This window comes from Podarcis bocagei (assembly GCF_964188305.1).
Source record: "Podarcis bocagei genome assembly, chromosome: Z".
In the NCBI taxonomy this organism is placed as follows: Eukaryota; Metazoa; Chordata; class Lepidosauria; order Squamata; family Lacertidae; genus Podarcis; species Podarcis bocagei.
The window spans coordinates 48645783-48669211 of record NC_138140.1 but is presented as its reverse complement, the minus strand read 5'-3'; the positions used below and the strand labels follow the sequence as shown (position 1 = coordinate 48669211).

The 23429-nt window shown below is 43.0% G+C and overlaps 1 protein-coding gene and 1 long non-coding RNA gene across 8 annotated transcripts in view; one reads left to right on the top strand and one right to left on the bottom strand.

Moving 5' to 3' along the window:
- Positions 1–8685: 8685 nt before the first annotated feature.
- LOC308578598 lies at positions 8686–10537 on the top strand. The gene is made up of 2 exons (XR_014004013.1): positions 8686–8919; positions 9357–10537. It is a non-coding gene; the product is annotated as an uncharacterized lncRNA (long non-coding RNA).
- Positions 10538–20060: 9523 nt separating this feature from the next.
- The window catches only part of FGF13 (fibroblast growth factor 13), a 256086-nt gene continuing 252717 nt past the window's right edge, over positions 20061–23429 (bottom strand). For all 7 annotated transcript variants that reach the window (XM_081179064.1, XM_081179067.1, XM_081179070.1 and 4 more), the window contains one exon: positions 20061–22168. In XM_081179064.1, the coding sequence (XP_081035190.1) occupies positions 22032–22168 (137 nt within the window). In that variant the 3' untranslated portion in view covers positions 20061–22031. The remainder of the gene's footprint in view (positions 22169–23429) is intronic.

The window sequence follows — 23429 nt, the reverse complement described above, 5'->3', positions numbered from 1 at the left end:
ATGCATTATATCAGAGGGAAGGTTAGGAAATTTGCACAAGGCTGTTGGATTTTTCTGAGGATTTGCAGACTGACATGGAAATGTGGGCAATGGAACTTAGCATTGGGAAAAAGAGAAACGGAGAAAATCCAAAATTGGAAATTTGTTCCTCCCTAATTGTAAACAAGCAGACGTTGCATGGCTGTCCCATTGTCCCCATTGTATTTTTTTGTATTGTATTTGTTAAAGTGAGCAAAAATAATATAGTAGAATTTAAAAACAAAACAAGAGCAGGGTTTCGTCAGAACCATGTTATATTCAGTTACATGTGGCACCATGAGATTTGGTTGTGTCCCACAAGGCCAAAGGCATTTTGCATTGGGCAGCGGATCTTTTGCACCTTCCCCCCTTGTTTTAAACTTTTTAATTTTGTTAACAACTTTGCTTACGGGGTAGGTTGGTGTGTATGGGACCACAGCATGTCCCTGCATCTTAATTTGTCCAGACAAATTTGTTCCATGGGCATGTTCCCTGAGGTTGTTGTTTTTTAATCACCTAGCAATGCTCCTCCTAGTCTCTAACACCCCTATTGTCTTCGAAAAAAACTCGATCTGAGTTCTGCACATCTGCAAATGTGTTTCTGGAGGTCTTGCTCTGTCTCTTGCACACGTTTTTCATTTACTCTGCTTGTCGTCCACAATTTAAAAGTCAATGAGTTGTTCTTTTGGTTTGAAGGTGTATATTTGGCGAAATGCAATTGCCTGGCAATATGCTGCCACAGCTCAAAATAGAAAACAGACGCTGATGTTTGTTAAATAGGCTGTGTATTGCATGGTGCCTCTTGCATTCCTGCACTTGCATGTACATTGTTAAATAGTGGGTAGACATAGCAGACGATGCAGCCATTTCTCCAAAGCAGCTCTTTATTTGTAAGCTGGAACAGAACTGAACAGCAAACAGTTCAGCCGGCCTGCTTTTATAGGCAGCCGGCTGTCAACACTGTAGCAACAACAACCCAGGGTTTCCTGCCTAAAGTAACTGATGTGGACCTGAGTGAAAACTATATACACGATACCCCTGGTGGACAGGGTGAGAACTTCAATACATAACATACATCCTGGTTAGAAATCTCCCCTCTCCCCCCCACAAAAGAGCTCATGTATTTACATCAGCAGTTAGGAACTGCTCCCTGCCAAGGGCTTCATTTCCTTTGGAGAAGGTGGTGAAGGCTGCATACCAGTGGTAGACAGGGCCTAAGCCCAAAGTGGATATGACCAAAACACAAACACACAGTCCCCCCCAAAAAAAAATCCACAGTGCCTGAGAGACTGCTTTTCCTGTTCTGTTCCTGTTTGGCTTGGCTCAGCCCCTCCTCAATTAAACATGCTCTCTTAAACATGATGGAGGTGTCTTTTTTGCATTGGCGGGAGCTGATGTGAGGAGCATGCCTGTGCCATTTTCTGGTCCTGGCTCTTTCTTTGTTCTTTTAAATGTGGCAGCCATTTTGTGCTGTATGCCATGCCCCCAAAGCAGTGGCGTAGCGTGGGTTGTCAGCACCCGGGGCAAGGGAAGTAATTTGCGCCCCCTAACCCGTGGATTTTAGAGAGCTGCGAGTGCGAGCGCCCCCCCAGATGTTGCGCCCAGTGCGACCAGGCCCCCCTGCACCCCCACGCTACGCCACTGCCCCAAAGCAGCCATGCTACGTTATGCAATGACCTCATGGCAGCCATTTTGTGACTGGTACCCACAGTGCTTTCTTAAAATTCTAAATGTGTCCACTGACCAATAAAAATATAAACCCAGTCCTCTCATATTGGCATTGCTTTTTAAAAGCACCACTGCCTATTTTTGAGTTATGGAGCTCCCATTGCTGGTTTTCCAGGACATCTGCCCAATTTCTGAAAAATAACCCAGGATGCCATTTTCGGAGGTGAATTCCATGACATGTCCTGGAAAAATCAGCACCCCACAAAGGGAGAGTGGTTTTCTGGGAACAAGTAGCAGAAAATGGGGGCCATTGGAGCATCTGGGGTCAGGCCCTGCCTCTCCATGCGCTGTTGTTGGGAAATGGAATGCCCCAGCAAACCTCATTGCATTGCCTTTTACTCAAACCCCTGTTTTGCTTCACTGATTGCTATTTAGAGTAGTCTTTTTTGAACACCTGCTCTCCCTGAAGGTTCAATTCTAAGGCTCAGTCTGCACATGCACCAGAATGAAACATACCTGCCAACATTTCTCCAATGAAAATAGAGACATCCCATTCCATAATGATAATTTTACTGTTTATACCCCACACATCTTTCTGGGTTGCCCCAGTCATTCTGGGTGGCTTCCAACATATATAAAAACATAATTAAACATTTAGCATTAAAAAAAAACCCCTTCCCTATACAGGATTGCCTTCAGACGGCTTGAGGGTAGGATAACTTCATACCCTCCAACATTTATCCAATGAAAATAGGGACATCCTAAGGAAAAGCAGGATATTCTGGGATCAAAACAGAAATTGAGATGTCTTCTCTAAATCAGGGACATCCTTAGAAAATAAAGTCACTTGGAGGGTCTGAATGAAGTGGTATAGTCCTCCTGAGACAATAAAATGTACTGGATCTTACATCATAGTCCTTTCAAGAGGGGCTGGTACCCCACAGCAGTGCTGGCAGCCTTCAGCCAGCCTGCCCAGGATGGATCTCAGCTCCTCTTCCTCCCTTCATCCCAGCAACACTGCTCCCCTCCAGCAGTTACTCTGGCAACCTTCCAAATCCTGGGGCAAGGAGGAAAGAGTTCTCTTGTATTTTTAAAGTCCCTCAATTGTTCTTTTGATAATCATAGCTCAGCCAGGTTGTTTTGCATAAGGAATTCCTTTGCAGCTTGCATTCTCCCTTCATATCACATCACAAATAACCAAAATCCTAGCATTTATTAATTTCTAGGGTTTAAGGGGGACCCTCTAAATCTATCTATATATTTATATGCATATAATAAACAAACATTATATATCTCCAGAACACACTCACTCTCTCACACATAAACACACTCTGTTACACAAACTCTTGCAACACATATATATACACACACACCCTCTCACAGGCACATGTTTTTCTCACACACAAGCACAAACTCTCACACACACCTTTACACACACACACACACACAGAGAGAGAGAGAGAGAGAGAGAGAGAGAGAGAGAGAGAGAGAGAAAGCTATTAGCTACAAATACCTTTGTCTTTCTCTCTCCACAACCCTCAATGCTAAAATCAACCTGGTGAAAAGATTATTAATTTCAGTCAGGGAAATGATAGTGCAGAATGGGGGGTTCATATCTGACGGTCATAGCCCTGAGATGCAGTTTTTCCCAGCCTGTCACACAACCCTTGGTAAGCAAAGAAGAAGACATCAGTAGACCAAATCACAGGCTTCCCACATCACATCTGTTGTGGCCTAGGTGGGAGATTATATCTCTGGATGATGCCCTAGCAACTCTCTGAATGAAGAAAAGTGGAATGGCAAAGGGAAAACTTTTTCTCCTCTATGCACCTGTTTTTGCTTTGTTTCTGCTTTCCATGAGCTTCTATACACGGGAAAGCATTAAAAAAAAAGTACACTATACATCTGAAAGGATGCTGTGGCCTAATTTTGCCATGAGTGTAGAAGGGGGATGGGGAGGTTATTGGACTCCAGCTCCCATCAGCCTCAGCGTGGCCAGTGGCTATGGATGATGGCAGTTGTAGTCCAGAAACACCTGGAGAGACACAAGTTTTCCACCCCTCTTGTATACCAAGTCCCACACACACCAAATGTGACTATTGTTACCAAATGCACTTGAACAATGCAGATGGAGTCCAGATGGTATAATGTTCTACTGCAGAAACCAAACAAAAACAGTGCATCATCTGAGTTCAGGCCTTGTACAGAGCAGGCAGAGGCAGACTGAAGCAGCTGCCTTGGGTGGCAGAATCCAGTGGGATGCTGCCACAGCGGTTGCCCCACTTGCCCCTGCCCCTGCTGCTAGGGTCACACAGTGGAGGTGGCTTTTTCCAGTGAGATCTCAGGAGAGTTCCATGAGATCTCGCTGGAAGTCACTGCACAACCCCAGTAAGCGAGGCTTCGGCAAAAGGCTGCAGCCACAATGGGGCAAGGCAGCAACTTTCCATTTTGCCTCATGTAGTGCAATGGGCACTCATGAGAGCGGGAAGTCATTCAACAAAACTAGGCTTGCCATATGTCAGGAAAATTCCTGATCTGTTCTGTTTTTTTGCTGAAATGGCAAAATATCAGGGAAAACCTGGATGTATGACAACACAATGGAAAAAGCACTGGAAGCAGCTCCAAAAGCTTAAAATCACTATATTTTGTGGGGAGGCTCAACAACTTGGGGGAGGCTTTTTTGAAATATGGCAACCCTAAACAAAACGTACAGAAGAAAAACTCCCTGAGAACTTCACAGCCAATCAGAGCATGTGCTACTTCAGTAAACACCATGTCTGGTGTCTACCTGGTTGCTAAACAACATCTCCACCCATCCCCCACTGGGCTAGTTGACTTTAACACCAACAGAACCAACCCTTAAATTGCAAATTGAATGATCCCTACTGTTGCCCTTCCAACAATGGTAAGGCTGTTTCATGACTTCAGGCAGCATGTGGCAACTCACAAAAACAACACTCACACACAAAAACAATAAAAATCCATGCACACAGGAGGCTAGCATGCTTTATTCCCAATGTGCCAATAATATAACTTGATTATTTTTGGAAATATTCCGGGGAAGGGAGTTTGATAAATATGCTTGTATGTCTCCCCTTTCGCAAATCCACAACCAGCTCCTACACACACACACACACACACACACACAGAGGCAATCCAACAAGTTTTCTGATTATTCCCCCCAACTCACATACCGCCAATTACATTTGCCTAAAAATAAAACCTCCAATCAAAACCCGACCTCTTATGTAATTAGCTAGGCTGCCTGCCTTTCCTCTCCCACAGAATGCCAAATGAAACCAAAGGGTCTGCGATGCTCATTTAAAGTGAAAGGAGCAGGCACAAAATCTTTTTTGGCCCTGAGTGTGCTCAGCTACTCCATGTTTGCAGCCTGGTTGAGCCTCAAAACTAGTCATAGCTCAAGGAAAGGAAATGACCTCTCCTGGCATCTGTTAGGGAAGGATCTTAGCTCAGTGATAGAAGGTCCTTGGTTCATTCCCCAGCATTTCCAGGTAGGGATGAAAGGGATTCCAGTCTGAATAATACTAATACTAATACTATAATACTAATACTAATACTAAAAAATACCCTGCCCATCTGGTTGGGTTTTCCTAGCCACTGTGGGCAGCTTCCAGCACATAAGGGGAGAAGAGTGGGGGACGATGACATAGTTTTCAGTACACAGCCAAATCACACCTGGCGACCAAAGAGGAAAGGAAGTTAATTTAAATACTGAATTTTGCGTTAGCAGTTGCACTACTTTAGTACATTGGGCAGCAGACAGACACTGTGTCTTGTGTCTCCGTTTCCCACAGGGAAAACTGTCCCCTCCTTGTCAGTCAGTGTGGACAATACTGAGCTAGATAGCCGAATGATCTGACTTAGTATAAGGCAGCTTTCAGTTTTCCTAATAGTTTTTGCTCCCATTAGATTAAGAAATAAAGGGGAAGCTTGAAGATGGGGAGGCTGAAAACACAAAAGCAAGAAAGAGTCTGTTTGACTGTATGCTGGTCATCAATGGCAGGCAAATTAGACAGGGCTCCACAGAGATGGAAGAAGGGAACATATGACATACCTTTAATGTGCGTCATGCTCCTGGTCCCAATATGGCAGCTTTCCACAAATAATAGCCCAGTTTGTGGGCTGAAGACCTTCCTGTCTAGCCCATGGGATGCTCCCCAAGGCTTTTGCCTGATTCAGATGTGTCCTTGGATGTTTCCAGACCGGGATTCAATCACATTCCAGCAAATTCAGGTTCTTCGGGAAAGTGGCAGGAAAATGCACTAGAAAATGTGGGATGACGATTGCTTGATGCAATATTGTCTAACCTGGTTGCAAACTTTTGTGCAAACAAATCAGGTTGGTTGGATGCTCAGCAAAAGGACCACCTGGAAGCAACTCTTGACCACCTGGAAGCAAAAGGACCACCTGGAAGCAACTCCTCTCACTTGCCTGGATGGAGGAGGGAGAGAGGTGTACATGACAGAGGATGAGTGTAGAAACCTCCAACTTCTGTGTTGCAAACTTGAGAGTTGCCTCTGTTGTTCTAACCACTTTTGCCTCTGCAGCCCCGTCATTGGCAAGTGGCCCCAAGAAAGTCATTTTGAAGAGGGTTCTCTACACCAACAGCAGCGAAAAATACAGGAGAGCTGTTTGTGTCTTTCCAGCTTTCCTGCCCCTATATCTGGAAGGCTTCCTTGCTCCCAGGCTTAATACCATTAATGATTCACCCTCTCTCAATGACGATGTTACCTCAAAACTGTTAATTAGTGGACAGTATCTGTGCCCTCACTGGTGCTGAGCAAGCCATGCACCTTCCCATTCCCTCCAGAGCCACCCCATTTTGCAACCCAGAGATCAGGCAGCAGAGAGGGAACTTGCATGCAAAACGGTTTTAGTCCAAAAGAAAAATGTGAGTAGGCTGCCTGTCAGTGTCACACACACACACACACACAAACACACTGACACTGCCTTGAGCCTGCACTACAGCTGAAGTCAAAATGACCTGGAACTCCTGCCCATTTTGCCTGCACCAAGGCTTGTCAGTTTCAGCTCCTATGTAGTCCCCCATTTTCAGGTTGGCGCTTATGTGCACATGTGCCATCCAGACACACTGAATTCAGTATGACCTCTAAAACACAACCCAGATTCCTACCTTCCCTTTCTCTTTTAGCTTACGATCGCATCCACACCAAGCATTTAAAGCACATGGCTTCTCCTGAAGATTCCTGGGAACTGTTAAGGGAGCTGGGAATTACAGCTCTGTGAAGGGTAGACTGCAGTTCCCAGGATTATTCTTGAGACCGTGTGAAGAATGTGCTTTAAATGTGCTTTGACTGTATGCTGTGGGTGTGACCTAGGACATGGGTGGGGAGCCTCCGTTCTGGTGGCCAAATGTGGCCCTCGGTACCCTTCTGACTGCACCTTGGTCCCTACATTGGCTCCCAGTACATTTCCGAGCATTTCTGTGTTGGTGCTGACCTTTAAAGCCCTAAATGGCCTCGGTCTAGTATACCTGAAGGAGCGTCTCCACTCCCATTGTTCTGCCCGGACGCTGAGGTCCAACGCCGAGAGCCATCTGGCAGTTCCCTCACTGCAAGAAGCAAAGTTACAGGGAACCAGGCAAAGGGCTTTCTAGGTAGTGGCGCCAGCCCTGTGGAATGCCCTCCCATCAGATATCAAGGAAATAAACAACTATCTAACTTTTAGAAGACATCTGAAGGCGGCCCTGTTTAGGGAAGTTTTTAATGTTTGACATTTTATCGAGTTTTTAGTATTCTGTTGGGAGCCACCTAGAGTGGCTGGGGAAACCCAGCCAGATGGGTGGGGTATAAATATTATCAGTTATTATTATTATTGCTTCCTTGTCACTTAACTGATAACTTTTTAAATGCCCCAGTTTTTCTGTCTCTCTGTCTTTCCAACCAAGTTATCCAACCAAGCCATGTATTTTCCATAAAACAAAAATCAGATGTTTTCTTACCTAACTCGCTATAAAATTTCCTGTTCATAGACTTTGTAACGCCAGCTCAGGGCTTTTGAATGCACATTTGTTTTCCACCTTCCCTGCTATCACCACCCTAGGCAGTCAGCTGGAAAAAGAACAGTCTTATTTATTGGGAGAGAAACATGCTCAGAAAGATTTTTTATTTTTTTTTAGATAACCCTCACACATCTGTTTCTACAGAAACCGCTCCCCTAGTGCTCTTTCAGAATTGCCAGTCACATGGGGCTCAGAGTAGAGCCCATCCCAGTGCCAAAATTGAAGCAAAATAACAGCAAAGATTAGGGAATGCTTGAAAGAATCTCTCTCTCTCTCTGGGTAGTATTTGTTAGCATCTTCATTTACTTAAGGCTTTTTTAAGCCTGCTTTTTGACCTGTGTGAGTCTACAAAGCTTGCAAAAACCAAAAGCAAAGCTTTAGACTATAGCTGTCTCTTCCTCACTTCTCCAGACAATCTCGGGTCCTCCAGACTGGGAGATATTTTCTGTGGGTGTTTCCTGCATTATGTCGTTGATGGACAGTCCACACACATTATTCCTCTTTATAAGTTGTCCTGCAATGCTTCCCTAAGGGCATCACATTAGCGCTGCCTGAAGCAGCAATCTTGTACTACAATGCAACAAAACCAGACCAAACAACAACACCTTAGAACATTTCCATGGATGTAGCCAGTGGGGGGCAGTGGGGGCAGCAACCCCTCCCCTAAATCAAGTAAATAAATAAAAATACTTAAGTAAAAGTATAAATAATCAGAATATTTGAAATTAAAATGCTTTGTGAGGTCAGTTGGATGATGTCACGGAGCATTCTAGCGACACAACTGGCAACTCGACTGAACGATAGGTGAGGCCTCTGTGAACTGACCAGTCTCGTCACAGGTAGCTCAGTTCTGGAACAGGACAGGTGGGTGTCCTGCCCCCCGCCCCAACAACATACCGTATTTTTCGCTCTATAAGACACACTTTCCCCCCTCCAACATTAAGGGGAAATGTGTGTGCGTCCTATGGAGCGAATGCAGGCTCCTTGGCTTCAGCGATAGCAACGCGAAGCCTCCGAAGCACAGAGGGAGCGCTCCCAGTCCCACCAGGAGATGCTGGGGACTGAACCTGATGCCTTCTGCATGCTAAGCAATTGTTCTACCACTGAGCTATGGCCCTAGTTCACAATATTGCTGTCAGGATAAAATGGAGAAGGTGGAGGCTGAAGTGTGTATGCTCTGTGGAGGAAAGGTGGGATAGAAGTATACGAAGGAATAAAGTATGTAAACTAGCCTCTAAGTGAATAAACTACAGTATATTTTTAACTTACTCGCCAAATAATTTGTATATAAATTATAAAAGTGGTATATAAATTTTGTTAAATAAAAAAAGAGGAAATGTTCAACCAGTACGTTATGCCTGAGCCTTCATTGCTGAAACTCCCAACAGCATTTTCACGCTCACAAACACCTGATGAAGGAACCATTGTGACATAACCCATTCAAGCAGAGTGAAGGGGCAACAGGCTGTCAACAGTGGCAGTAGTTGGGGGCTCCCGTCTATTCAAAAGCCACAGAAAGTCTTTTCCTACTGCCTGAGGAATTAATCCCTTATTTAACGTTCATAATTGCTGGATCGATTTAACAGGACTGGAGCTAACATTTGCTTGGATTTGGCACCATTGATAGGGAACTGCCTGCTGCGTCCTCCGCTTTGAAGTCACCCTGGACTTTGGGCCTCCAGCACCTTCTTCAGCATGTCCAACCCATCTAAGAGGTGTATGATACTGGTGTTCCACTGGATTAGGAAGAAGCCCTTGACAGAGAAGCCATGCTCCACCATCTCGGCCAGACCTTCTGCCTCTGCACCGGCTTGCAACACTCCTCACATTTCACCCTACTTCACGAGGAGCAAGACACAACCCGCTCCGCTCAGGAGGTCCAGCAGGCGCAAGCTGCTGCGATTGCCGAATCTCACTGACCCCAAGTTTTTAAGATCTGTCATAAACAGCATTGGCCGGAAGAGAGCCCGCAGGCGTGGCAAGCAAAAGATGCCCACCAGCATTTAAGATATGAAAAGCTACTGGATTTAATCAGGAAGTTATGAGACATGCATTGATTGGAAGCGAAGCTGTATATGGGCCCTGAACCTTCTGCAGGTGCAGATTAAGTAGGCGTCCTTTTAAATGCCATCTGAATCAAGTTTGTCCCCCATCCCTATTGGTAGCTATGTGGAGGGCTGCTATCACTTCTTCTTCCTGCCTCCCTCTCCACTCCAGTGTATCTTTTAACATGAGCCAAAGAAGCAGACAAAAGGCAAATGTTTTCCTCTCAGCTCTGTTCCCACTGGAGTCCACTGGTCTCCTCCTTCTGTCATAGGCTCATCCCCCTGATCTCTCCCAGGTACCAGACGCTTTGCAACCAGACGTTTAGTGATCCTTCCACTTAGTTCCAGATTTGGCAAGTAGGCCACGTATGCCTTCCAGATCTCGAGAAGAGGCCTGCCATCTTCCACGCTTTGATGCTGAGTGTCACGGAGGTGTTCCATAAAGGCTTCCCTTTTACGGATGGTGACTGTATTTCTCTCCCCTCCTGGCTTTCATATCCTCTAAAGCTGCACCGCTACTGCAAAGCACATCAGCTAATGAAGCTTCTGACACTTCTAGGTCTCAGGGGGATTCCCCCTCCCCCCAATTTTATTTTGCAGGATAAGACGTGATTAAGGTTGTTAAGCAGACTTTTTCCTGATGCACCACCCACTGGGATGCCTCAGTTTTCAGACTCTGACGCCATCCTAGAGTGGGGGTTTGCCATATTCTTATGGATCTGAGTCACACAAGGGTTTGTGAATTTAAACTTTGGTGTCACTACATCTTGGTGTACGATACGATAGACTGAGGGGTGTAATTAGAGTCTCAGAAAACCGTATAGCTGGAAGCAGGGGTGCCAACTTGAATAATCGGCCCACCGGCCCCTAGGAATTGGCTTCTGTGGCTGGAAGGGACCTCAAAGGCAATTTAGTTCCATCCGCCACCAATGCAGGAATATTCTGCTGATATTTATCCACTTAGTTTTGGGGCTCCCAGACTGTCACTATTTTCCAGTGGGATTCACTCACACACTGTCAAAATGTTGGTTGCGCAGTCAAAGATGATTTGGAGCTCTTACTCTACAAACTTGCCACCCCAAAAGATTGGAGATTTTGCAATAAGAAACACACTGTGAAAATATACTGTCAAGTATGGGATAACACTAGCTTTGATGCAGCTCTGTCTAGCCTCCCCTCAAAAAATATGTGAGTGAGTTCTCATTAAATAGCCCACATTGTCTTATCTCCCCACAAACAAATCAGAATGAATGCTCAATAAGCTGGTCATCTGGGAAGACTGTTAGTAGCTAATCAGTAAGTTAGCACAATTATTACTCCCTAAGCAATCTGGATTTAGTCGATTTTGGACTGACAACTAGGTATCAAATTTATAACCTATCATTTTTCCTAGAAGAGAGTCCAGGGTGGCTAGCAAGCAAGCAAGCAAACAAACAAACAAACAAACAAATAACACATCATAAAAAACAGTCAAACCAGCATGACAGTAATTGAGTCCTCCAGTACAAAATGTCACAATTGACTATGTTCCAAGGACTTGGACAAATTGGAAGATCTTAACACCTTGTATGGTCATGTGTGAACTTCCTGACTTCCCTTTGGAGGTAGGGGAAGCTTCATAAATGGACCACTATGAATTCTGTGTCTCTGTGATGTTTCCTGTTCCTCCCTGCCATATGCAGCACAATTTCCATTCTGCTGCAGTTCTTCTGCCCAAAAGCAATGTTTTGTTTTTTAACATATAGTTTTTTATTTGCTTTTCTATCTTATCATCATCAATTCATACATTCATTCATCAACACATACTGTGTTACAGTCATACACAGGATGATAATAATAATAATAAAACATAAATATAAGACATATATACAGTGGTACCTCAGTTTACGAACTTAATGGTTCCGGAAGTCCCTTCTTAAACCGACACCATTCTTAAACCGAGGTGCGCTTTCCCTAATGAGGCCTCCCTCAGCCGGTGCCCTTCCACCGTTCGGCTTCCGTTCTTATACACCAAGGTAAAGTTCACTAACTGGAACACTACTTCCTTTTTGCAGAGTTTGTAAACTGAATCGTTCTTAAACTAGACTCTTCTTAAACCGAGGTACCATTGTATATGAATATTAATGGCATCATAACTTTCCCCTCCAATTTATTTGACTCTTATAAACCTTAACTTTTGCTCCCCTTCCACTCTGTCTGTGGTTTCCTGTCTGCTATCTTTTCAACTGTGTTTTCTTACTCTAGTAAGTTGTTTTCATTACCTTACATTATCCCATGTTGTAACCTTTACTGCTAAGTATTTTTTGTGAACCTGATACGATTATTTTCTTGTTATAATATTTTTCCATATATTCTATATATAATGTCCAGTCCTCTTTTTAAATTCTTATCATTTTTAGTTCTTAATCTATTTGTCATGCTGGTAAGTTCTATATATTATAATATTTTAAGGTGCCACTCTTCTCGTGATGGTACTGCATCTGTTCTCCACTTTTGTGGTACCAGAATTCAGGCAACTGTGGTCATATATATCCATAGAATAATTAGATTTTGGGGGGTTTCTGTTAGTATTCCCAGAAGGAAAGCTTCTGGGGTTTTTTTTTGGAGGGGGGACGTTCTAAACATTTTCTTAAGCTTGTTATATATCATCTCCCAAAATTATTTTATTATTCTACAAGACCACCATGAATGGTAAAATGTGACGGTTGTTTCTTTGCGCTTCCAACATAGGTCACTTTTTGATCTAAATATTTTGGCTAGTTCACTTGGTGTCACATACCATATATGGATCATTTTTAAGTAGTTCTTTTTTTAAAGCGTAACTAGCAGTGAATTTTAAATTTGTTTTCCACAATTGTTCCCACAAATTCAAATCAATATGATGACCCACATCTTGTGCCCATTTGATCATAGATGATTTCACAAGTTCTTCTTTCGTTTCCCAGTCAAGTAATATCCTATACATTTCAGATAATTTTTTAACTCTAGAACTTAATATTTCTTTTTTGAATTCTGATGGTTTTTCTGCAAATCCCAATTTCTTATCTACCTTAGATTTTGAATTGATTTGGTGATAGTTTAGCCAGTCCGATACATATTCTCTAACCTCTTCATTTTCCCCATTTTTGGCTCTCCTTCCGAAAAGTCTAACAATTCATTATAGGTTCCCCAGTTCTCTAATATATATATATATTTATTTTCCCCATACCCTAATTAAGTTTTTTCTAATAACATGGTTGGCAAAACTTTTACGTATTCCAGCTTTGTTGTACCAAACATCAGCGTGCCAGCCATATTTGCCAAAAACAAAGTTCTTTGTCGTAGTGTCCACTGTGGTGAAATTTTGTAACTAATGCCAGTAATTATGCAAATGACATAACTTACATTGTCATTCCAGTGTTGATTTCAATGCAACAGAAGCGCAATGCAAACAGAAGGAAAGCACAATCAATTGCTGCAGATTGAAAGCAGCAGCAGCAAATTCTGATTGTATTCGCTGGCTTGATTTCTGTTCTGGATGTGGAACAAATAAGCAAACAACAGCAATTTCTTCTTCCATTTCTGCTTTGATCAGAATTCTCTGACACCCCAGTAACACCATCCCCTTGACCATTCGCCCTGATGAGACCATATAATCCAGCATCCTGTTATCACAGATGCTTATGGGAAGGCCACCCTCAGGACTTAAGTGTGAGAGCACTCTCCCTACAGTAGCTGGCGTTTTTAGGGACATATTGCCTCTGAAAATGGAGTTAGAAAATAGACATCATGGATTTCCTTCTAGTATGAACCCTTTGGTTCAGGCTCAAGTGGAGTTTGGGGTAAGAGAAAACCATTTTGCTCCATCATCTATAGGTAGGACAGGTGCTTTTTCTCTGTCACTTTTCACATTTATTTATGTCCTGCTATGAAAACTGGTTTAGGCTATGGGTAAACAAGGCAGTGTCCAGTTAAAAAAAAGAAGAGTTGGCAACTCTAATCCAGCATGAAGGTTGTGTGGTTGAAACACTCCTTAGAATGTCCTGCCCTACCTTGATCTCTGCTGATATTTACAGTAGTCTTTGCTCTGCTCATACACCAGGGCTGGGCAGATATACATTAAGATACAATATATGCAGCATACTGACAAAGGTTTCTGACTCTTAATTGCTTAATGAGGGCAAACAAAAAGACTCACCTCAGCTCTGAGTTAAGCAGTTAGAATCCCCAATCTGCAGAAAGTCAGATATAGATTTGTATCTGCATATGCCAGGAAGGGCAGTATCTCAGTGGCAGAGCATCTGCTTGCAAGCAGAAATTCCGAGGTCCAGTCCTCGCTGGCAACTCCGCATAGGGCTAGGAGAGACTCCTGCTGAAACCCTGGAGACCTGTTGCCTGCAAGTCAGTGTTGACAAGTGCTAGTCTAGATGGAACAATGGTCCGAGTCTGCATAAAGGCAGATCGTCATGTTCTTATGTCTCATGGGATGTCATTGGTAATTTGCGCTGCCCTCAGAGCCACCATTTGGGTTCTTGCCCCTGTTTGTGGACATTGTGCGGACCTAGAGTTGGTGAGGTACATTGGTTAGACTGTTGGACTAGGACTTGGTTCAGAACCACTACTCAGCCATGAAGCTCCTTGGGTGACCTCGAGGAAATCACTGCCTCTCAGCAGGGAGGATAAAACGGGGTGTGGGGTCACACGTGCTTGAGCTCCTTGGAGGAAAGGTGAGGTTTAAATGAAAAGACAAATAGAGAAAACAAAATAGATTGCACAAACCTTAATACAGCCCATTCCTCATGTTCCCAAGTGTGCTGCAATGCTCACCAGCCCTCAACAATTCCTGCTGAAAACTACAGGCTCAGATTTCATTCAAAAAAGAATAATAATGAGAAAAGAGTTGTTCCCTGGAAGTTAAAATCCTTTGCCCTAAAATGGCAACCTCCCTTTCTTTCTAAGTCTATGTGGTTATGCAGGAGGAAGCACTTTGTGCATGCTCAGAGGCATTGCCACATTTTGCCCACAGAAACTTGGATCAGACACTCTCAAGAGAGGAGGGTTGCTCCAGAGACTTTTCTGTGTTTTCACTTCTGATAGAAGAAATTGGTGGGGATGTGGGACGATGAATCACGACTGCATTCTGTTGAGGACTGGACTGGTTTTGACAGGCAGGCACTGATGTGTTTTGCAGACTGTATCTGATGCTAATGCTCGGCCACAAGGAGCAACCCACTACACTGCCGTTCCGGTGTCTGAGCACAATCCCTTTTCAACACGAGATCTGCTCTAATCCACCCTGGGATTTGGCTGTGTCTCTAAGCAACGGCAAAAATGGATTTGCCTATGTTTTGTATCCGTAGGCTTGTATCCCCACACCTCAATGGTACAGTAGCCTCAGACGCCAGCCACTGTTATGCTCTCTGCCTTAATCAGAAGTGTGGAAGATCAGAATCTTTCCCCTCATTCTTTTGTTAACCTCTAGGTAATCCTCCCCAACATTATGACTGCTGAAGAGAAGGAGAGAGGCCATGCAAAAATAAAACGTAGTTTTCTCTTGCAATTTGAGCATGCAGTTTTAACATGTATAATGGACTGGATTTAAATTCTACTCAGAGTAGACCCATTGAAAGTTAATCATGCCCATCATGGAAGGGTGAGAGGGGTATGTGTTATCAGTTTGCTTTTTCTTGTTTTTCTTATGAGTTTTGTGTTCTCATTTTTATGTTGTGAACTGCCCTGTAATCTTCGGATGAAGTGCAGTATACAAATGTAATAGATACTCCTGCTACTACTAATAATCTCAATGAGTCTGCTCCGAGTAGGACTAACCATAGGTATTACCCAGTGGTTCTAAGATTGCCTATTTTATTTATATTTATATCTTGTTTTTCACAGTTGTGCTAATTGGTATTTTAAAATGAGTATCTTGAGTGGTCCTTTGTAAACCACTTAGAGGTTTTGGTGATCAAGTAAGCAGTATGCAAATGTTGTTCGATAAAACAAAGCAAAACAAAATACCCCAAAGTAAGCAGGCAGTGTGTCTACCTTCCAAGGATGTCACTATATTCAACCTGTGTGTTCTTCCATGCAGTGACATGGATGGTGGTGACCTCCAAGCACTCTGAATATGCTCAGAGGCAACTGGAAGAGAGTTCTGAGGGCATATGTGGTACAGAAATGGAGGAAATTATTAGTCTTAAACCGTATTGAATTGCTGCATCAACGCAGTGTAGCCAAACCCTGTAAGATGTGCACTGTTTAGCACCATCTTTGGAGATGAGCCCTTTAGCCTGTTTGTGTCCTGATTGGAAGCTTCAGGTCAGATTCAGGCCATGGAAAGCCATGTTCTACCTCTACTGTTGGAGGCAGTATGACTGAATACCAGGTGCGGATAACGCTGTTGCACCCAAGACCTGCTTATGGACTTCCCATGATATTGGCCACTGTGGGAACAGGATGGTGGTTTAGATGAGCCATTGGTCTGCTGCAGCAGGCTTCTCATTGGCTTGTATGTCCTTCATGCCTAGATGCCATTAATGTGAACTACCCCTTAGGAGCATAGGCACCAGCTTTACACCAGGTGTGACTACCTATTTAGCTCCAATCTAGCAGCAGCTGCCCAGAGCATCAGAGAAATGTATTTCCCATCACTGTCAACGAGAGCTGAGCCATTCCTACCATGAGGCAGAAAGATGGAGCAGATGCTGAAAATTGGCATCAAAATGTTGGACCACAGGACTGTGCCTGCCACATAGGGATGGGCAAATCTGCCGCTTTCACTTTCTCTTGGTCTCTTATTTCCCCCTGTTCGGTTCTTCACACTTCCATAACACTATGTGTTGGTCTGTTTTTAAAATCCTCATGAAAGCCATTACCCCTTATATAAACACATTTTTGTATGCAGTTTTGAAACTAAAATGCACTTTTTCTTTTGCAAGCATTTCTCCTAATAGGCAGTATTTTTGTATGTCAACTTTCACCATAATATATGCATTTTTCTTGCACACATTGTTTGGTTGAAGAACCACAATACAAAGTTCAGAGAACTGTGGGTTTTGAAGGAGAGCTGTGTTTTGGTTTGTACCTTGCCTTGAAAAGCGTGAATCAGGTAGTTTCTCATTAGAATGCAAAGAAAACAGAATGCATCTCCTACATTCTCTGACCTCTGCTGTCTTGAGCAGGCCTGTTTTGAAGGGCTGTAACTCAGTGGTAGAGAGTGGTTGCTCACCCTTCTCAGGGAGGCGACAGCTGCAGACCTTCATCCCATCAGCCATCCCAGCAGCAGCAGCCCAAGTGCTGCCCAATAGTTAAGGGAATTCCCCAGCCAGCAGGATTTCCCTCCGGAAAGTCAATATAAAATGGGCCAGAGGCCCCACTGCAAGGTTCAATGCCTAACAGTAGCTCCAGATAGGGCTAGGGGGCTGCTGCCATTCAGTGAGTAGACCATACTGAACTAAATGGATTAATCAGTGTGTCTCAGTATAAGGCAGCTTCTATGTTCCTTCAGGTGCAGTGGTGGATGTGACCCTGTCGCCAGCATTGAAGCAAGACTCAGCTGCCATTCCATTCAGGTTCTAAACATGGGATGGTGGAGTGACATTGTGTCCTTTGTCAGGGCAAAACATTCTGATCTGGTCCTTCTTTCTCCAGATGTGCTCTATCCTTAAGCAGTGTGTTCCCATCAAACAAAAACTGCATACAAATAAGCAGTGGGGGCGGGGAGTGATATAAGCCTGTTCTGTGCAAACATTGTCAGCATTGCTGCTACATGGATGCCTTATTAGAAACAAAGGAAGGAAGTTGCCCCCTTTTTAAACCATGTAAAACCATCGGTCCATCTCCAGTTGTCTCTCCCAGCCCCACCAGGGATTGAACCTGGGACCTTGTGTAAGCAAAGCAGGTGCTTTACCACTGAATTATGGTCATTCTCACATCATTTAAAATCATGATCACATAACATGAATTAAGACAAGGAGGTATTTCTGGCAGACAGCAAACATCAGAGAAAGAGAGAGAGGGGGAGAGAGAGAGAGAGGCAGAGAGAGATTTTGTTCACTCCAACATTCAACCAGCTTACAGCCATGTCTTCTACTTTCCAATCATATATATATTTTTAGAGTCCCATTCTGGAGAAATCTCCAGCCACTGAATATTCTAATATTCAGAAACCACCTAGAAAACTGGTCCTGATTTTTTCCTAATGTGGTGGAATCCCATCTGCAAAGATATACATGGATGGCCTCACTTTGATGAAAGAAATATAGAGGCTTGGAGATGGTCTGTAATGGTTTTCTGGGTTGTGCTGACAATGAGATATTGATTGGTCTTGAGCAGTGCAGGAAATTAAAAAAGAAAGAAAAAGGAGGGGTGATTAATCTTTGTCAGCCCCCAAAAATGTGACGCACGACTTCTCTTTCCTACGAGGGACTTTTTGACTCACTTAATCAAAGGCTGCATCTCATTTGGAAGCTAAGCTGCTTTTGTGGAACAGGGATCCCATCAGAGAGGGGTGCTTGGGAAAGTGCTGAATGATTTCTGTACTCCAAATCTCCTTGTCTCAGCAGTTCCCCACCCTCCATGGGGCTTTAAATGTAGGAAAATGCTCAGTGAAAATCTTGTGGTGGTCATGACACAGATTGAGGGACAATTTGGAGTGGGGAAAGGGCTAAGCACCCCTTCCTTTTGCAGTTTCAACTGATCATTCCCACCTGTAGTGTGTGTTTTTTAATCATTAAAACAGGTCACAAGGCTCCCATGCAGTTTGAGCTTATTGCAGTCCAGACCTAAGCACCCAAAACAGCAGGGACAATGGTCATAGGTGATGGAAGATGAAATCCAAAATGCCTGGAGGGCACTAGGTCAGGGAAGACTGCTATGCAGTTCAAAGTGACTTCAGTCCTAGTAAAGAGTGCTGGTCACACGTGAGTGGGAATTGGGACCTGAGTTTTAACTCTCTAGGTTTTCTCATTTCACTCACTCCCAATCTGAACAATCTCTGAGGTCTTGCATGCCTCCCATTTCTCCAGACGAGCCAGTCAAAATGATCCAGTTTTCTGAACAAATCCACAAGCTGTTGTTTTTTTTAGAAAGTACATCTTAATATAAATAAGTTTATTCAGTGCATGGTTGTATACAACAAATAATAAACATCTCCTTGTACAAAGCAGTCTGAAACAGCTCGAACCGATCCATGTCAGCTTTGTACAAATCTGCAACAGATGCTGACGTTGAGCAATGCACGAAATCGTAACATGTCATGCAACTCTTAAGCCAATATTCCAACTTTCTCCCATGCAACGGATATGAGGAACTAAATGGAAACCTAATGAATTCTTTTTAAATATATATAGGTTTTTGCTTTTTTAAAAAAAGGGGAAAGGAGGGCACAATCAAAACTCTGCTGCGGGCAGAGATCAGGGGGCAGATGGGCTCCTTGTAGGAATGCATCAGATCCCTCCCTTCTCCCACCAGGCCATTGTCACACCACTATGACTGCAGTTCATGCAAGGCAAAACCCCTTAAATATTATCCAGGAGCTTGTTCCTTTCCATGGCAGGACCACAATACATCTGCCTGATAGCCCCTTGCACTTTAAGCCCCTTCAGGTGTTACAATCAGGTTAATGTGAGCACATGGTAGGAGCAGCAGGAACAGGTGTGTCAGCCCTACCCCACGACCCCATTATTTATATTATCACACTCCAACTCAAAGAAGGTAAACTTCTGCAACAGGGTGCCATTTGAATTCAGGGCCTGATTAATAATAATAATAACAATAAAAATTTTTATTTATACCCTGCCCTCCCCGGCCAGAGCCGGGCTCAGGGCGGCTAACACCAGTAAAATTACAGTAAAAACATAATAGGAAAAAAAACACAATTTAAAATACAGGTTAAAATCAATTTAAAATGCAGACCTTTAGAGGCCCTAAGCACTTAAAAGATTTTGGTGCCCCCATATATTCCTAATTCAAAATATAAACAACTATAAACACTAAAATAAAATTGTATGTTACGAAAAGAAACCAAAACCTACATGCTTCATTTTTGTATTTTTATATATATATATATATATATATATATATATATATATATATATATATATATATATATATATATATATTTGCTTTCGTAGATTTTCACGGGTACAGGAATGCAGGTTTTGGTGTTTTCGGGTATCTTCCCGTGTAAGAGTTGGGGTGTCTAGGCGACGTTTCGACCTCGTCGAAACGTCGCCTAGACACCCCAACTCTTACACGGGAAGATACCCGAAAACACCAAAACCTGCATATATATATATATATATATATATATATATATATATATATATATTGGGGGGTCTACTTTTTCTAGTTGCAACGTCTTTGATCAGACCCTCAGAACTAATCTTACACAATGTGTTTGCTTCTACACTTAGTAGAGATAAGGCATCCAGCCTGCCTCGTTGTATAGTTGTTCTGGGACATGGGTGGTGCTGTGCTTTAAACCACTGAGCCTCTTGGGCTTGCCGATCGGAAGTTCGGCGGTTCGAATCCCCGCGGCAGGGTGAGCGCCCATTGCTCTGTCCCAGCTCCTGCCAACTTAGCAATTTGAAAGCAGTTCAAACTGTTGGGATTTTTTAATATACTTCATCTGAGAAAATGAATTCTCAGCTGAGTAATTTGTGACCATGGATGTTAAAAATCAGGCAACGGAAAACTTTTGTGGTGCCTCCCTCTTCCCTTGATGCCCGAAGCACATGCTTAATTTCCTTAATGGTTAATCCAGCCCTGTTTGGAGTCATGGATGCTCCAGATGCATTTCAGAACCATGGCTTTGCAGGCTTCCAAAAATGCATGGGGAGCCTCCAAAGATAGAATGGGGTCCTTGTTGCAGAAGTTTGTGTTCCATGAGTTGGGAAGAGTTAAGAATGATAGCATGGGAAAGCAATGGGGACAGTGTGCTTGTCCCTGCCACCCCACACATGATTATATCAGCCTAAAGGTAGCACCTGAAGCTGGCTTCATTCTTTGTGGGCAGAAGACACTGGGCAGTGTTCTCCTTCCCAACAGCATGTAGATATGCTTTAGGGGTTGTTTGTCGTGATGCTTCTCTTCTACCCTAATTTCATGTAAGTGAAAGAAAGAATTTTAATTTTTTTACAAACAATATTGATTTTCCTTATAAAAATTAAGTCACCTCAATTCCACAGTTTCTGTCTTTAGAAAAAAGAAGCCACGACAACAGTTTGTTTTTTTAAAATATGTTACATAAAATGTAATTAAGAGAAAGCAGAGGGAAAGGAGGGGGAGAAAAAGAAACTCTACATATTGGGGATATTTTCATCCCCTCTATTTTTATTTTTTATTTTTTAGAAAAACAACAACCCAAAAACATTATCTTCCACTGACTGGGGGTTAACGTTAACACTTTGGTTCCTACAGACTAGGGTCAGCACAAGGACTTTAAACAGAATACTACAAATCTATTAAAAAATGTATATCTCTCAGTGTAGTTTTTTTTTTTTTTTTAATCACAAGAACACTTCTCTGGAGACTGAGACACTGACACTCAGCTCCAAACCTGATTTTTTTTAATTTTTATATTATACTACTATTAGCATTATGTTGCTTGAAAAGACACAGCGCTGAAGAAGACCCATTGGAGTTAAGGAATCAGAAAGTTGCACTATCCCAAATTAAAAGAATACATTGGGTTTGTTATCAATATCAAGCCTTAAGAGATATAAAATGGTAAGCTGAGAAAAAAAACCACAGAGTTCACATATCCTGTTTGTTTACCCTCTAATGCTATAGATATATATGTGTATAAAACATTAAGCATTAGAATTTCCCTCGAAGAGCAAAAAAGTGGTCTTTGATTGGACTTCTCTCTTGGCTGGACAGCAAATTCAAATCAGCAGTTAAGTGCTGCAAAAAAATGTTTTCCTGCTACTTAATTCTGCCCCCCCCCAAAGCACAGGTGAGATTAAAGAGAGAGTGAGCAAGAGGGACATTTCCTCTCTGTGGTTTTATGCCGCAAGTTATGTTTTGTCTGGCTATCCTTGTGTGATTGCACAAGCACATTCTATGTTATTGGGCTCTCTCTTTTTTACTATTATCATTTGTTTAGAATTATTTTAGAACAACCAGAAGGTCTAAATGGCTGATAAGACAATGTGACCTATGCCAGTTTGTTGGCTTGCCTCGCTGGATGATAGGCAGCTAAGAAAGTGCTTATATCTATGATTCCAGAGGTAAGATTCCATTTACGCGTCTCTCCAGTTGCTCCCTAAACCTGGCTACGTCGATTCGTTTTGGCTCATGGATTTCCCACCGTTTAGCACTCCTGAGACGCTTCTGCTTTTCGTGGGGGTCCCGCTGCCAGACCGTGAAAATTCTGTAAGATCATGGAGGGAAGGTTCTTTGTACATAGCCACTGAAGGAGAAGAAAAACAAGAAAAGTGTAAGAGAGTTCGTACATGTAAGGGCCGGTGTCACATTATTCCTGTCTTCTTCTTTTATTCCACTTTCCCTTCCTCTCTTCCCATGCATTTCTCTGCTCTGGGATCTGCTCCAGACGATTGGAGAGACCCCAGAGCATATCGGGGGTGTGGGGCTATGTTGTGGAAGCACATGGAGGGAAGAGAGGGAAGGGAACCTCCCATGCACAAGGAAAAGTGCTTCACTTAGGTCACACCTGCACTATGCATTTAAAGCTGCATCTTAGCATTTTAAACAGTCATGGCTTCTCTCAAAGGATCCTGGGCACTATAGTCTGTTAAGAGTGCTGAGAGTTGGTAAGAGACTCATACTCCACACACCCCACCAAGAGCTACAACTCCCAGAGTGGTTTAACAATCAGCTCCTATCCCCAAGGAACTCTACCCAATGTAGGCATGGGTAAATCTGTCAGTTGTGGTTTGTTTCCATCTCTCTCCTCTCTCTCTCTCTTTGCATTTTAAGTTCAGTTCTCCACATTTCCGGATCAGTTTCAGATTATTATTATTCTCAAAGCCTCTATGGAAATTCACCAGCATTTTATTGCAAATTTCTCTGAACATACAGCTTTTAAAAATGCACCCCCCCCAATTTAATGTATTTGCATTTATGTGCAAACTTTACCCCGGTATATGTATTTTTTTGTACATGTTAATTACCTGGAGAACTGTACAGTGGTACCTCAAGTTACAAATGCCTCAGGTTACAAACGCTTCAGGTTACAAATTCCGCTAACCTGGAAGAGTTACCTTAAGTTGAGAACTTTGTCCCAGGATGAGAACGAAAATCGTGTGCTGGCGGCACAGCGGCAGCAAGAGGCCCCATTAGCGAAAGCACACCTCTAGTTAAGAACAGTTTCAGGTGAAGAATGGACCTCCGGAATGAATTAAGTTCGTAACTAGAGGTACCACTGTACTGCAATATTTGGAGAACTGAAAATTTTGAAGGATGGCTGAGTTTCAGCTCATGTATTGTTTCGGAAGGCGCAGATTAGGAAGATTTGCCTTTAAACGCTAACTGACTTGAATTCCTCCCCCTTCTCTATACTTAGAATAGCTTCATCTCAGCCCTGTAGAAACTCTTATCCATATGAACACAAGAAGCTGCCTTATAATGAATCAGACTATTGGTTCATCAATGCCTTACACTGTCTGACAGCAGCTATCCAGGGCTTCAGACAGAGAATCTTTCCCAGCCGT